Source organism: Mauremys reevesii, linkage group 1, assembly GCF_016161935.1.
Source record: "Mauremys reevesii isolate NIE-2019 linkage group 1, ASM1616193v1, whole genome shotgun sequence".
In the NCBI taxonomy this organism is placed as follows: Eukaryota; Metazoa; Chordata; order Testudines; family Geoemydidae; genus Mauremys; species Mauremys reevesii.
The window spans coordinates 255,633,159-255,644,588 of NC_052623.1; the positions used below are offsets into that span (position 1 = coordinate 255,633,159).

At 45.9% G+C, this 11,430-nt stretch overlaps 1 protein-coding gene and 1 long non-coding RNA gene across 4 annotated transcripts in view; one reads left to right on the plus strand and one right to left on the minus strand.

The window, feature by feature from the left end:
* The window catches only part of FAM180A (family with sequence similarity 180 member A), a 37,097-nt gene extending 29,021 nt beyond the window's left edge, over positions 1 to 8,076 (minus strand). For both annotated transcript variants that reach the window (XR_005582810.1, XM_039481484.1), the window contains exon 1: positions 7,858 to 8,076. Coding sequence is in view for 1 of the 2 variants with exons in the window: in XM_039481484.1 (XP_039337418.1) it covers positions 7,858 to 7,933 (76 nt within the window). In the remaining variant the exon portion in view is untranslated. The remainder of the gene's footprint in view (positions 1 to 7,857) is intronic.
* Positions 5,737 to 9,252, plus strand: LOC120368845. Of its 2 annotated transcripts, XR_005582812.1 has the most exons (5): positions 5,737 to 5,873; positions 6,679 to 6,729; positions 7,999 to 8,168; positions 8,555 to 8,730; positions 8,939 to 9,252. It is a non-coding gene; the product is annotated as an uncharacterized LOC120368845 (long non-coding RNA). The 2 variants fall into 2 exon arrangements; XR_005582811.1 differs by lacking the exon at positions 5,737 to 5,873 and having other exon boundaries at positions 6,600 to 6,729.
* Positions 9,253 to 11,430: the final 2,178 nt, after the last annotated feature.

Below are 11,430 nucleotides of genomic sequence, written 5' to 3' on the forward strand. Positions count from 1 at the left end.
GCAGACTGGCATTGAAAACCACTGCACTAGCCCACACTGCTTTAAACAAAGTCACAGTGTTTTGAATTGCATTGTCACTACTAAGAAATTAACCTGAAATGAGGAGATTCCAGATACTTGTAACAAGCATAGATCTCCAAGAATTGGTATAAACCCATGAAATTCAGGATAGGTGATATAACTATCCAAATGTTCTGCTGGCATAACTCCACAGAGTTCAGTGGAGTTACACTAGTGAAAAATTTAGCCCAATAGTGTCAAACAAGCAAAATAATATGGGATCCAGGCACCCTTCAAGGCAATCATGCAAGCCAGATAAAAGGAAAGTCTTTTCTTTACTGCAGTGTTTCCCAAACTTGGGATGCCGCTTGTTTAGAGAAAGCCCCTGGCGGGCCGGGCCAGTTTGTTTACCTGCTGCGTCTGCAGGTCCAGCCAATCGCGGTTCCCACTGGCTGCGGTTTGCTGCTCCAGGCCAATGGGAGCAGCTGGAAGCGGCGCGGGCCAAGGGACGTACTGGCCACCGCTTCCAGCAGCTGACATTGGCCTGGAGCAGCAAACCGCGGCCAGTGGGAGCTGCAATTGGCTGAACCTGCGGATGTGGCAGGTAAACAAACCAGCCCGACCCGCCAGGGGCTTTCCCGAAATAAGCGGCATCCCAAGTTTGGGAAACACCGCTTTACAGTGTAAGAAGGAGCAAATTTTACACACAAGCATAGAAAATTGACCAAGTTTCATAGTATTTCAAATCCCTCATAGTTGTATATACATTTTTTATGAATCAGATAATAAGTACTCTATGGAAATCAGAGCAATTGAAAAGGACACTGCATTTAAAAAGCTCTTATTCCAAGACCAACTGGTGTAATTTGTTTTCCTTCTTGGGCCAGACCTTTACAATCATCATCATGTTCTATACAAGCCAAAACCATGACCCAGTACATATGGGGCTACTGGGTGTGTGTGTCCATTTGTGTGGTAATTACATGCGGTATTCAAGCCAGATTCCCTTTGCTTGCACCATCCAAGCCAGAAGTGATGAGTATTACTGTCAGCAGGAAATCCTAGAGGCTGCTGCAGAAAGTAGGTGGGCAAGGTTTAATTTGCAATATGGAGCAGGGTGGGAAAGAGGAGAGTAATATAAAAAGTTTTGGTCATTCACCTTGTACCTTTGCCAGGATGAAATGCATAGATTGCATGTGCCAGGACCACCATGGATCAGATGAAGAATTAAACCCTACCTCGAGTGTGAAATGACTGGTTGGGCATGGACACACTTCCCTGTCCCACTTGGCTCCGAAAGCAACCAGTTTTCTGCAGCTGTGGCAGCACTATAGGCAGCAGCATGTAACTCGAAATGGTAGTGACTTGAACAATGGCCATTCACTCAGGTTCAGTACTTATATTGCCAGAACACTAGATGAAACACTAAGAATTAGGACTGTTCTGGGGAAATCAAGGTAGACGGGCATCCTTTCTCCCCAGCGGCAATGTATCCAGGGAATAAATACATCCATAGCTTTATGGAATTATAGATGATCTACTTTTGCAGAGAGTGGTAGGAGAGATTTATAGCAATGTTTATGGACCAAGTGAGAAAACTTTGACCTTCTTCCAACCTTACATTTTCCATTCCTCCTTCCACAGCCTTCAATGGTGGGTGAAATTACAGACACAATTGCTTCCTCACTGTTGAAGGAAGCTCACCCCTTAGGAATCATATTGCATCTTCACCCAGAGAACCACACTACAAACACACCTCATTGGCTGTGTGGTATTTGATTCTGATCAGGAAGCTCTGAAAGCTAATAATATATAACTAAGTGAATTGAAATGTGCAAACAAGCCTGGCTTTACGGTTTCTACTATAAAACCAAGCAATTCCAAGAATACAGATAATGAGCTAAATTCTGCTCTCAGCTACATTGAAGTCAATGGAGTTAATCCAGATTTATACTGGTTTATAGAAAAAAAAACAGAATTTGGCCCATGGTTTCTATAGTTCTATATGGCCACTTTGCACATCTATGCAGCTCTAGAGTTTTGGTTCAAGCTCATCTGTAATAATCACACCTCTTATTTGTACCTTGTTACAGGGAGGCTGGGGAATCACTCATTATAGATCCAAAATTACATTTGCTGCAAAAGACCTGTTATTATCTTGCTGTTTCTCAGAGTAAATTAGTGAAATCAGAATGCCAAGCAGTGGAATTGAGGCTTTAGAAAACTTCAGCTGCGTAAAAGAAATGTGCCTCATCTCCATTCAAGTTTCTCACTGGGCTGTTCTGAATGTTGCTCCTAGTCAAGCTTTGCCTCCATTGTAAGATGTTCCCATCTCACAGGGGGCTATAACAGTGGCACCTTCAGCTCACCTAACAATATTGTTAATCTATCCAACCACACACTTAGCCTGTCTGAAGAGTCTATCCTATCTCAGGGACTCTTTCTGCCCCACCATCCCCACAAACATGAGGACCCAATCACATGAGCCACACCATCAGGGGCTCATTCACCTGCACATCTACTAATGTTATATATGCCATCATGTACCAGCAATGCCCCTCTGCCGTGTACAGTGGCCAAACTGGACAGTCCCTATGTAAAAGAATAAATGGACACTGTAGTGAGGCGGTCTGGCTCCCAGCCGCACCTGAGAGGGAGGAGCCAGAACCGCCGCCACAGTGGGCGGAGACATTGCCACCTGTCCCCACCCCCGGAAGTCAAGGGGCGGGACAGGAAGTATAAAAACCCCAGCCCAGCGCTCAGTTGCAGCCCAGTGGCCGGAGAGGACAGACGCTCCTGACCGAGCTCCTGCTGGACCGAGCCTGCCCCGAGCCAGGTACCCTGAAGAAGGCTGGCCGAGCCTTCCCCAAGCCCAGTACCCCGAGGAGGACTGGCCGAGCCTTTCCCGGGCCTGGTACCCCGAGGAGCTACCTGAGCGTAACCCGGACCCGCGTCCTGAGGAGCAGCCCGAGCTAGCCAACACTCAGCACGACGAGGAGCCCATGGTGTGGGACCCAGCGCCGGACACCGGTACTGAGCAGGTACCCATGGAGGGGGAAATGGAAAGTAGCCCGGGGGTAGCTGACCCTAGTCTGGCTACAGCAGATGTTGAGCCGATGTCGGTGTGTTGCGGTCAGGACCCCACCGACCCAGCAGCAGACTAACTGCTGCTGTTAGGGCCCCGGGCTGGGACACAGTGGAGTGGGTGGGCCTGTGTCCCCCCTGCCACCCCACTCACGGGTGGCAGTCTCCCCCTCACCCCAGCGCTCAGACAGTTAGCCCTGAACTATTGCTGTTGCTCAGCTCCTGCCAAGGACCTGAGCCCTGAACTATTGCTGTTGCTCAGCTCCTGCCAAGGACCTGAGCCCTGAGCTAGAACAGCTGTTTGCTACCCCGCCCTGACTGAGGGCTTGGGGGCTTAAACCACTGACTCTGTGTGCTCAGCCCCTGCCTGAGGGTCTGAGCTAGAACTGCTGTTGGTTGCCCCGCCCTGACTGAGGGCTTGGGGCCTAATCTACTGACTCTGTTTATTGTTGCTCAGCCCCTGCCTGAGGGTCTGAGCCCGTGGACCTTCGGAGACTGACTTGTGGATTTAGGCCATATAGTGACGCGGTCTGGCTCCCGGCCGCACCGGAGACGGCTGAGCCCCCACACCGGACCCTTACACACACAAATCGGACATCAGGAATGGTAACATACAAAAGCCAGCAGGAGAACACTTCAATCTCCCTGGACATTCTATAACAGATTTAAAAGTAACTATTCTTGAACAAAAAAACTTCAGAAACAGACTTCAAAGAGAAACAGCAGAACTAAAATTCATTTGCAAATTTAACACCATTAATTTGGGCTTGAATAGGGACTGGGAGTGGCTGGCTCATTACAAAAGGAGCTTTGCCTCTCCTGGAATTGACACCTCCTTATTTATTATTGGGAGTGAACTACATCCACCCTGATCGAATTGGCCCTGTCAACACTGGTTCTCCACTTGTGAGGTAACTCCCTTCTCTTCATGTGTCATCATATAATGTCTGCATCTGTAATTTTCACTCCATGCATCTAAAGAAGTGAGGGTTTTTTTTACCCATGAAAGCTTATGCCCAAATAAATCTGTTAGTCTTTAAGGTGCCACCAGACTCCATGTTGTTTTTGTGGATACAGACTAACACGGCTACCTCCTGATACATCTCACATTTGGATATGGGCAGGTACATGAGACAGAGTGGGTGTGATATTCCATGTGGCACTACAAACATTACTGTAGAATAGGGATGAGCAAGAAAAAAGAAAGATGTTTGTTTGCCTTTTTTTAACTTTTGGTAAAGCCCAGGCTAAGAATAGTGTACACCAAACAGTGATGAAACTCACCACGAGGGGGAAGTAGAATAAAGTTCCCAACCACCATTCAGCCCAAGACCCTTCCTTTTTTTTTTCTTTTCTTTTCTTTTCTTTTCTTTTCTTTTCTTTTCTTTTCTTTTCTTTTCTTTTCTTTTCTTTTCAAACAAGCGCTCAAAAACAAGAGCAAATACAGGCTATAACAGGTTAATGTGGATGTACACATACACCTAAGGCCCAGTGCTCTGTTACAGTGTGATTCAGACCCTAGGTTCCATTTATAAGAGCTCTCAAAGTTCAGAGATTTAACTAAATGTCTCTCGTCTTAGCCCATCACTATCTCGGACCAGAGACAGGCCAAATCCTTGACAGCGGGATTCTGATCCAGGTACCATTTTACCCAAACCTCCAATGCTTATCTTTACTGTGAAGGCCAACTATTAACTAACAAGGGACTTTTTGTTTTGTGAGGGAGTGTTTGCTTTAAACAATTCATGCTACCGGTCAGTATGCAGATGATATGCAGCTCTAGGTTTTCATCAGATCCAGATGCTGTGCTGCCTTTGCATTCCCAGTGCCAAGCCTAGATCAGGACTTGGATGAGAGTTAGCTGGCTGAGGTTTTGCTCAGAAAAGATGGAGGTGATGCATGAGGGTTGAGGGAAGGATTCTGAGTGTATAGTAAGGATGTGTCCCATATTCATTATTGATACAAATATGTTTTCATCTGGACTCCCAGATTGTCCTAGACACACACAGAGATTGGTGGCCAAGGGGGCTTTTTCCTCCCCTATCTACATCTGGTTGCAACTGTTTCTCTCACATCAGGATCTTGCTACTGTCATTCATGCCTTTGTCCCTTTGAGACTGGATTGTGTAATGGGCTCCACCATGGGGCACCCTGGAAGACTACTAGAAAGCTACAGGGGATGCTGGAAAGTGCCTGCTTCTCTGTGAAGAGGTATTAACCTCTGTGGTGGGGTGGCTGCCCCACCCCATGTGAGAGGGGGCTAGAGTAGGCGAGAATGGCTGCGCAGGCCGGCAGCCAATCAGGGAAGGGCCTATTGAGAGCCAATCAGGGCCGAGATTAGAGCCAGCCAATCAGGGCTAGGCTAGGCCCTATATAATGGCTGCCCAGAAGAGCAGCAGGCAGTCTGTCCCAGATCTTCATGGGGGATGGTCTGTCTCCAGAGCAGGAGACCACCACCTTGGACTGAGCAGTACTGCACCTGGCCACATGGTGGCCGAGACAAATTGCAACCAGTCTTGAGACAAGGAGCTAGACTTTGGGGGTTGTGGTTAGCCACTGAGGCAGGTGCAAGGACTGTTGCTAATTCCTCACCCCCATGGAAGGGGGTGATGATGGACTAGTGGACACTGCTGGAGGGGCAGTGGCCTGAAGAAGGACACCATCAAGCGGGGAGCAACACGGGTCCAGATGCCAACGGAGGACAACAGATGGATGGGACACCACCAGCAGAGGGTGCTCCCCATGGACTGAGCTAATTCCCAGAGTGACCAGTGGGAGGCGCCACGGTGGTGAGTCCCAACACTGTCACAACCCCAAAGAACATATTCCATCATTCTGTTCACTTCCAGATGCCATGCAGGTTGTTGGCTTTGCTGAATGGTTCGGGTCCTGGCCATCTGAGATAGCGCCCCACCCCCTTATTCACAGTCATGGTAGTTGATTTTAACAGCTGATGGTGCTCAAGCTAGCAGTCTCCAGGTTTAACCATCTAGGACTGAGGACAGGTTATTTTCAATGGAAGGCCCCTGACTGAAACTGGCTTCCCCCACTACTCTGACAGAGCCCAAATCTGTTGACCTTTAGGGTAAGATGTAAGGCTCAACACTCTATTCTCAGGTTTCCACTAAGGGAGGGGCTGCCATGTTGGTATTTCATGGGGTGGGGGGAGGAATTAATGGGGCAGCTATGGTAACAAGAGTGCCTGGAAACAGCTCCAGCAGCTGCCATGAAGCTGAGAGGGCCAGGTGCCAGTGAACAGTCAGGGAGTCCTCCCTATTGAAGCCCCTTGCCTTGAGCTGATACCCCTACACCAGCAGGTGGGAGTTGGATTTCCAACCTCTTTTAATTAGGGCTCACCAGGCAGTGCCACCCGTATGCTTGCCCCAAAAATGTGCCAGAAAATGGAGTTAAAATTCTCAGCATTACCACACTCTAAAAGCTACTAGGGGGAGAATGGGGCCCTCTTCTTTTTCCCTCCAGATTTTGTTCACGATCCTTGGACTTTAGTAATTATGTGAATTCAATAAATTAAAGTAATTGAATCAATAAAAACAAAGAATGTATAGCAGTAATTTTTGTCCTCTCTACTTCAAGGACATCAGTCCTGACAAGATGCCCAACTTCTCTGCCCTGAGCCACCCAGAGGTAAGATTTATTTCAAAGAGCAATGCATAATTGTTGTTTCCTTTTTATCTCCTTATCAGTATGACACACAGATGGGGTAATACTTTATACAGTTCTGTTCATTGGTAGATCTCTAAGCACTTTTTACAAAGGATGCCAGTATCACTATCCCTGTTTTACTGATGGGGAAACTAAGAGAGCCAAAGAGACTTGCTCAATGTCCCACAGCCAGTGACAAAGCTGGGAATAGAGCCCAGGTCTTCTGAGTCTCAGCCCAGCATGCTAGCCACTAGGCAACACTGACTCCTAGAGAAGAGTTAAAGTCTCATCCAACTTCACTCACTGATGCTCCTTCAAAAATCCAATTCTTGTTATAAAGCACAGACCCAGTTAGAAAGGAATCAAGCCCACAGAAGGAGGAGGAGGGAGTGAATAATAAATTTTACTTGTACTTCATTGGTGCCAAAGTTCCCTTGAAATGTCTGTGGGTTTAGGTTCAGTACTAAAAAATTCAGTTAGGAGGTGTTTCCTTTCCCCATTCCAGACAGTGTTACCAAAGCGGTCACAGATCCACAGCCAAATTCCAGTGGAGAGAATAAAGAAAAAGAGAAAGTTAAAAAAAAATCATTAGTAAAGATACTGGATGGGGCCACATAAGGTAATTCCTGAATTGGCTGGACACACACTTCCTTTGTAAGTCACTGAAAAAAAGTATAAATATACATAGGTAATGCCATGTAGCTTCATACTGACAGCTTTCTGTATGCTACATGCTAGTCCCCCAGATTCAGAGTTCCTATTACTTAGGTGCCCTGTATCCTGAAGGGATTTTAAATTTTGTCCTATGTAGCTCCTTCTTTTAAATCCCTAACACCTGCCCAGGAGAGAAGATAGAATTATGCTCCTTGTGGCTGCCAAGGTTTTTCTTCTGGATTTCATGTCCTGAAAAAGCTGCCTCTAATTTTATTTTAATAGAAGGGGGAAGAAGAAAGAAAGTGAGGAGATTTTTTTTTCCATTTAACCTGCGGTGAATGGGAAAAAATTCAAGAGCTGGGGGTGACAAATGGAAAAAAAAATCATAATGTCAGAGCCGTTCTGCAATTTCAGAGTTTTCCCATAAATAGTTTTTGTTTAATATTTAAATCTTACCTCTGTTCCACCTCGGGCTCACAGTGGCATGAGTATTATAATAGAAAAGCAGCAGTAGCAAAGTCTTCCAGTGCATCCTTTACTTTAAAATCTCTCTCTATATCTGTATATTAGCTATTTGTTTCCTTGTTTCCTTTTCAGGAAGAGACGACTACCTCCCCACCCCCAAAGAAGAACCTGTCTGTTCTCTTGAGTGCTATTGAAGTCAATGCAGCAGCTCTTCCCCTACACCAACTCTCCTAGGGATCAGCGAACTTGCTTTCATAGGCACACTTTGTTTTTATCCACATCTGGAATGACTCATGGTGCATGTGAGTTTGCTGGCAGCTGTGAGAATAAATGTCACTACATTTTTGTATTCAAGTTCCATTTGTTCGAAGGGCCATTTTTTTAATGTCAAATAAACAGACAGGAGCAACTTTATGAAAGAACACTATTAAATGGTCGTTCTGTAGGGTTTTTTGCTGCTATGCGCATGGGCATATGTTAACATGTAGCTCAGCTAAAAGCCAGATCTGTGGTGATGTGTGCTGCATTCCTGGGATGCATAATACAGGGAGTGAGGCATATTCACGGAAAGAACTTTTTACCACTGTGGTTCACGGGCATCACTCATTTATAGAGAACACTTAAAAACAAAATACTTAGAGTGTGAGCAATTTGAGACCGAGACCATCTTTTTGTTGTGTTTTTACAGCACCTACTACATTGGGCAGAAAATGTCTAAAGGAGTCAACATTCGTGAAGTGAAAAGGTATTTGATAGTTGCCTCCTTGATGATACTGGTCCACATAACAAAATACACTCAATCTGACATCATTGAAAGATTCTACTCAGGAGAGACCCAGAATGGAAACAGCTCGGGATATACAGGTAAAGAAAAATGAGGCATATTATCAGAGTTGTAGGGTGGTCTACCACCATCCTTCAGGTCATGACTCAGGTGCACTGAGAGCACACAGGGTTGAAATATCAGGGGGTTGCTACGTATCAGAACAGGGAAGAAGTAGTGGGATGTGGATACTAAGAGATGATCAATGTGTGATGCAAATATTTGTTTGTTTCTCTAGTTTCTATTTAGTGCCTAAAAACCCATGATGGACACAGAGATAGACGGTGGCTCTAATTCTTCTCTCACTTACACGTATGTAAGCCAGGAGCAACTTCAATGAAGTGAGTGGTGGCACACTGGGGTAAAATTGGCATACACGAGAAGAGAATCCAGCTCAGATTACATAGATTAGCAGAGTTACAGGGAAGGGCCAAGGAATAGCAGAGGATACTTCAAATCAGGAGTGATGTCCATGGCAGGACTGCACAGAGGAAAAACCTGCACAGCCCTGGTCTCTCAGATACCATGCTCTAGCCAAGGCTACAATTCCTTCACTAGCCCAAGTACCAAATTCAAGCAAAACTGTTATAACTGTTTGTAAAGGAAAAGGGGGTGGGGAGGTGGGGGAAACGACAATGGGGCAAAATCAGTAGTGTTGCTTAAGGTGATGTAAATTCTATTCCAATAGACTTGAATTTTCCTAAATGCAGACTTTCCCAGATGTAGTTACACTCACCTAATGCAATGTGACTGTAAGGGAGAAATTTCCATGCCAAGGAGATGGAATATGTAAAGTAAAGCAGAGGATAACCGTCTGTAACACATGTATTCTTACACTCTCTTGTTAGTTGCTTGTCTTGCTACTCTCCTTTCTTCTGGAACCTGGTTGTGTAAGGGGTGCAATAAACATCAGCTTTGACTCTGAGGGCCCAATTCATCGTTGTGTTGGTCCAGTTTTATATCAGTGTAACACCACTGAACTCACCAATGTAAAATAGGAATAATGCAGTAGTGGATCAGGCTCTTAGTGGCCCCAATTCAGAGATGACAGGCAAAGGGTTGGGTGTGTACATTGCACAGTGGTAAGAGTCTGAGGCATGTCTACACCGAGGAAATTCAACCCCTAACATAAATGCATTGCACCACTGGTGCAGCTTAATCCAGGAAGTAAACTGATTTGGGATAAACCCTCTTTTAGGCCAGCATAGTATATAATGGAGTTTATGGGTTTGTATCAATTTAGCAGTACTATTTTAATTACATCAGGGGTTCTCAAATTGGGAGTCAGGACCCCTCAGGGGGTCACAAGGTTATTACATGGTGGGGTCTTGAGCTGTCAACTTTCACTCCAAACCCTGCTTTGCCTCCAGCACTTATAGTGGTGGTAAATATATTAAAAAAGTGTTTTTAATTTATAAGAGGGGGTCACGCTCAGAGGCTTGCTATGTGAAAGGGGTCACCAGAAAAAAAGTTTGAGAGCCACTGGATTACATCAATACAGCTACAGTGGTGTGAAGTCCCTTAGCCCTGGTCTACACTACGAGTTTAGGTCAAATTTAGCAGCGTTTGATCGATTTAACCCTGCTCCCGTCCACATGATGAAACCATTTTTGTCAACTTAAAGGGCTCTTAAAATCAATTTCTGTACTCCTCCCCGATGAGCGATTAGCACTGAAATCAACTGTGCTGGGTTGAATTTGGGGTAGTGTGGATGCAATTCGATAGTATAGGCCTCCGGGAGCTATCCCAAAGTGCTCTGGACAGCGCTCTCAACTCAGATGCACTGGCCAGGTAGACAGGAAAAGCCCCGTGAACTTTTGAATTTCATTTCCTGTTTGGCCAGCGTAGCAAGTTGATCAACACAGGTGACCATGGAGTCCCAGAATCGCAAAAGAGCTCCAGCATGGGCTGAACGGGAGGTACTGGATCTGATCACTGTATGGGGAGATGAATCCATGCTATCCAAACTCCGTTCCAAAAGATGAAATGCCAGAATATTTGAAAAAAATCTCCAAGGGCATGAAGGACAGAGGTTATAACAGGGACCCGCAGCAGTGCTGCGTGAAGCCAACCAAAGAACCAGAGAGGCAAACAGCCGCTCCGGGTCAGCACCCCAGACATGCCGCTTCTATGATGAGCTGCCTGCCATTCTAGGGATGCCCCAACAACTACCCCACCCCTGTGCTTCCCTCCTCCTCCCCCACCCCTCCTGGGCTAACTTGGAAGTTATTCCCCCCATTTGTGTGATGAATTAATAAAGAATGCATGAGTTTGAAACAACAATGACTTTATTGTCTCTGCAAGCAGAGATCAATGGGGGGAGGGGAGGGCAGTTGGCTTACAGGGAATGAGTCAATCAAGGGGGCGGGTTTTCATCAAGAAGAAACAGAACTTTCACACCGTAGCCTGGCCAGTCATGAAACTGGTTTTCAAAGCTTCTCTGATGCACAGCACACCCGCTATGCTCTTCTAACCGCCCAGGTGTCTGGCTGCACGTAATCAGCAGCCAAGAGATTTGCCTCAACCTCCCACCCCACTATAAATGTCTCCCCCTTACTCTCACAGATATTGTGGATTACAGAGCAAGCAGTAATAACAATGGGAATACTGCAAAAAAAACAGGAGTACTTGTGGCACCTTAGAGACTAACAAATTTATTTCAGCATGAGCTTTCGTGAGCTAAAGCTCACTTCTTCGGATGCATAGATTGGAACACACAGACAGGAGATATTTATACATAC